Consider the following 3,015-nt stretch of genomic DNA (forward strand, 5'->3'; position numbering starts at 1 on the left):
CTTTGTTTTAGAATACTGTTTTTATGGTCCTTCCTTTTTATACATTCGCATATTTGTTTCACACTCTGCTCTTAGTGTCCATAAAACAATCTCATACGAAAAGCCTATTCTGTCCCAACTTTATTAGTTTAGAGAAAATTCCAAACTGTGCCCTGTTTATAGTGTACACAACTTTTCACGCTATAAATTTTATAATGGGAGCACAGTGGCGCCATATGATAAGCACTGGACTGTGACCCACAAGGTCCACAGTTCAAGCCTGGGAGAAAGATGAGGCTTTCTGCTCACAAGACGATTTAAAGTCTGAGAAACCTTTGCAGGATTGCAATGAGTTGGAACCGACTCAACAGCACTTAACAACAGCAACAACTTTATAATGCTCTAACAAACTTGTTTCATGAATAGCACCGATTTTAGACCCAGACTATTTCACTTGGACATTCACACTTTCTAATTACAACTTGGCAGGACTCACCATTTCAAAAACTATTCCCAAGTTTATCCATATAAGACATTGCTCCAGTTTGATTCTCAGCTGTGTTAACTAAATCGCTCAATTATCATTTGGTCCAAAGCTATCCAATCCCTTCCCACTAATCATTTTATCAAGTAGCAAACTTAGACACACTAATTCTTTTAAGAACCTTTATTGGATTTTTTTTTTTTTTTTAACAATTCATTCTGTTGGCTCTCAATGCAGTTTATTTAAAAAATTCAGTATCGTTTCATATAAACTGCAATCAAAAAAGTAATTATCTGAAATTACAAGTTATTTTTTGTAATATGCAGAACAGTAAAATGAAGCATGCTCTTGGATGCACAGGCTCCTGTGGACTAAGGAGTTATTTGAAGAGCTTGCTAAAGTCTGCAGGCAGTTTATGGAATGCAATTATTTTCTCCACAATTTAGATACATGAGAATAAAACTGGTATTAATGAATAAAGTATTTTTCTCAAAAAAAGTTGAGGCAGCTTTTGTTGAGTGCTATCTGTGTGGGAACACTGCTAAATCTTGAACTGTACTAAGAAAGAAAGAGACAGCAAGGAGTCCACGTTCATGCTGAAAAATCCCTCCACACGTGTTGACCAGGTTCCAAGGAAAGGGAGGAGGATAATATATTATGCACAGTTGTTCATGTCTTACATCAATAGAGCACACCAAAAAAACTTTACAGAACAAGGAAGTAAATTCCCCTTACTGCTTTCAGTCAAAGTCAGTGGTGTCTAAGTGTAGGTAGGGCCTAAGTGGCGCAAGACTAGTACAGGATAAAGCAAAAGTCTGCATCTCATGCATAGTTGTCCTTGTTCTGTCCTCTTAAATGTTTCTCAGACATCAGAATTAGAACTGAGGTTTGTTAATCTGGGGTCGGCATTGATTTCATATCGGTAATGATATCCTTCCATGTGATCTCTGCAGGCATCTCTGATGTTATGCATCCACTTCTTTATCCCCTTGCGGTTCAAATACAAAACTAGCAAGAAAATAGCTCCTATCAGTGCTAAAACAATACCCAGGAAGACATAAGAAGTCTGCAAGGACTGGGGGAGGATTGGATCACAGTTCAGGTCGGAGCTGTTGAGTTGCAACAGGACACGATCCCTCATTTTTTCGGGGAATGCACAAGTGAGCCTGGCTTTACCCAGCACTACCTCGGTCTCCTTAAGCCAGGTAACCATGTCGGTCATGTGGCAGTCGCAGACCCAGGGATTGTTGTCCAGGAAGACCCTAACGTGAGGCAGACTCTGCAATTCAGCCAAGGTGCGGTTGTGAAGGACCTTCAGGGCGTTGTCCTCTAGGTGGAGACTTTCTAGATGTGTCAGGTTGCGGAAGGACACATAAATCAGGCTCACCAAGGAGTTGTTGCGTAGGTCTAGGTGCCTGAGGCCGGGCAGTCGGGTCAGCACGTCCCGCGGCAGGTAGAGGAAGTGGTTGCTGGCCAGTTCTAGGCGATGGAGCCCGCGCAGCGCTTGGCCAGCCTGCAGCGCCGCCGCCACCATGCCCTCGAAGCTCCGGTTGTTTTTTTCGTCCCCAAGGGGCACAATATGGTTCAGGATCAGTTCCATCAGGGGACTGGGGTCTGAGGTGCTGGCATTGGTGCCCGAAAAAGCGATGGGGCTGAGGACTTCCAGCGGGTTGTGGCTGAGGTCCAGTTGCCGCAGACTGGGCAGATGTTCGAAGGCGCCGGCGTCCACCTTCATTATGCCGCTACCGCTGAGGTTGAGCGCGGCCAGTTCGGCCAGCGGCGGCTGGCGGGCGAAGGCGCCAGTAGGGAGCACAGACAGGTTGTTGCCGGTGAGGAAGAGGTTGCGCACGTAGGGAGGCAGGTCCACAGGCACCTCTGTTAGGTTGCGGTTAACACACTTTACTGTGCGCGCCGCCTCTGAGCACTCGCACGGCAGAGGGCACTGGCCCGGCAGCATAGGCTGAGCGGATACCGCGGAGACAGACGACGACGCCGAAGAGGTGGAGGAGGAAGCCGAAAAAGTGGGAGAGGACGAAGAGACCCAACCCAGGAAGACCAACGCCAGCCTTGCCAACCGCAGCCGCCCGTCCCCGGCGGCGGGGCCCCGGAAGCAACCCCCTGGCATCGCGGCTCGCGTCTCCTCGGAGCTGGGCTGGGACGGAGCCCGCTCCGACGGCTCGAAAGGCTGGGCTTGGAGGGTACGGGCCGGCCGGAAGCTTCTGGAGAAGTTTCTTCTCGTGGAGTGGAGGAGGGACGCCGCTGCCGGAATTTGGCTAACCCCAGCCACCCGGCGTCCCTCTCCCGGGTCCGAATCCCCCGCCCCTTCCCTCCAGAAAGTACGCACGGCGGGTAAGGACGTTCGGCTCCGCGCTCCTCCTCTGGCTCCCCTTCCTGCCGCCGCCCCTGGGCGGGGGCACTTCCTCGCCTCTTTTGTTGGAGTCTCCCGCTGGATCCGCTGAGCGACCTGGGGCAGGCGGGAGAGAAGCGTGAGGCGCAGCAACACCTTCCCAAGTGCTGGGTCCGGCCTCCCAGAGCGAAGTCTTCCCCACCGT

General features: G+C 50.0%; 1 protein-coding gene across 1 annotated transcript; it reads right to left on the reverse strand.

The window, feature by feature from the left end:
* Positions 1-1,325: 1,325 nt before the first annotated feature.
* TPBG (trophoblast glycoprotein) lies at positions 1,326-2,588 on the reverse strand. The gene has a single exon (XM_006873271.1). The coding sequence runs from the start codon at positions 2,586-2,588 to the stop codon at positions 1,326-1,328; it is 1,263 nt and encodes a 420-aa protein (XP_006873333.1).
* Positions 2,589-3,015: the final 427 nt, after the last annotated feature.

Source organism: Chrysochloris asiatica, unplaced genomic scaffold, assembly GCF_000296735.1.
Source record: "Chrysochloris asiatica unplaced genomic scaffold, ChrAsi1.0 scaffold00233, whole genome shotgun sequence".
In the NCBI taxonomy this organism is placed as follows: domain Eukaryota; kingdom Metazoa; phylum Chordata; class Mammalia; order Afrosoricida; family Chrysochloridae; genus Chrysochloris; species Chrysochloris asiatica.

What these genes read in the sequence shown, in the direction of transcription:
- TPBG (XM_006873271.1), bottom strand. Translation starts at nt 2,588, where the DNA reads ATGCCAGGGGGTTGCTTCCGGGGCCCCGCCGCCGGGGACGGGCGGCTG.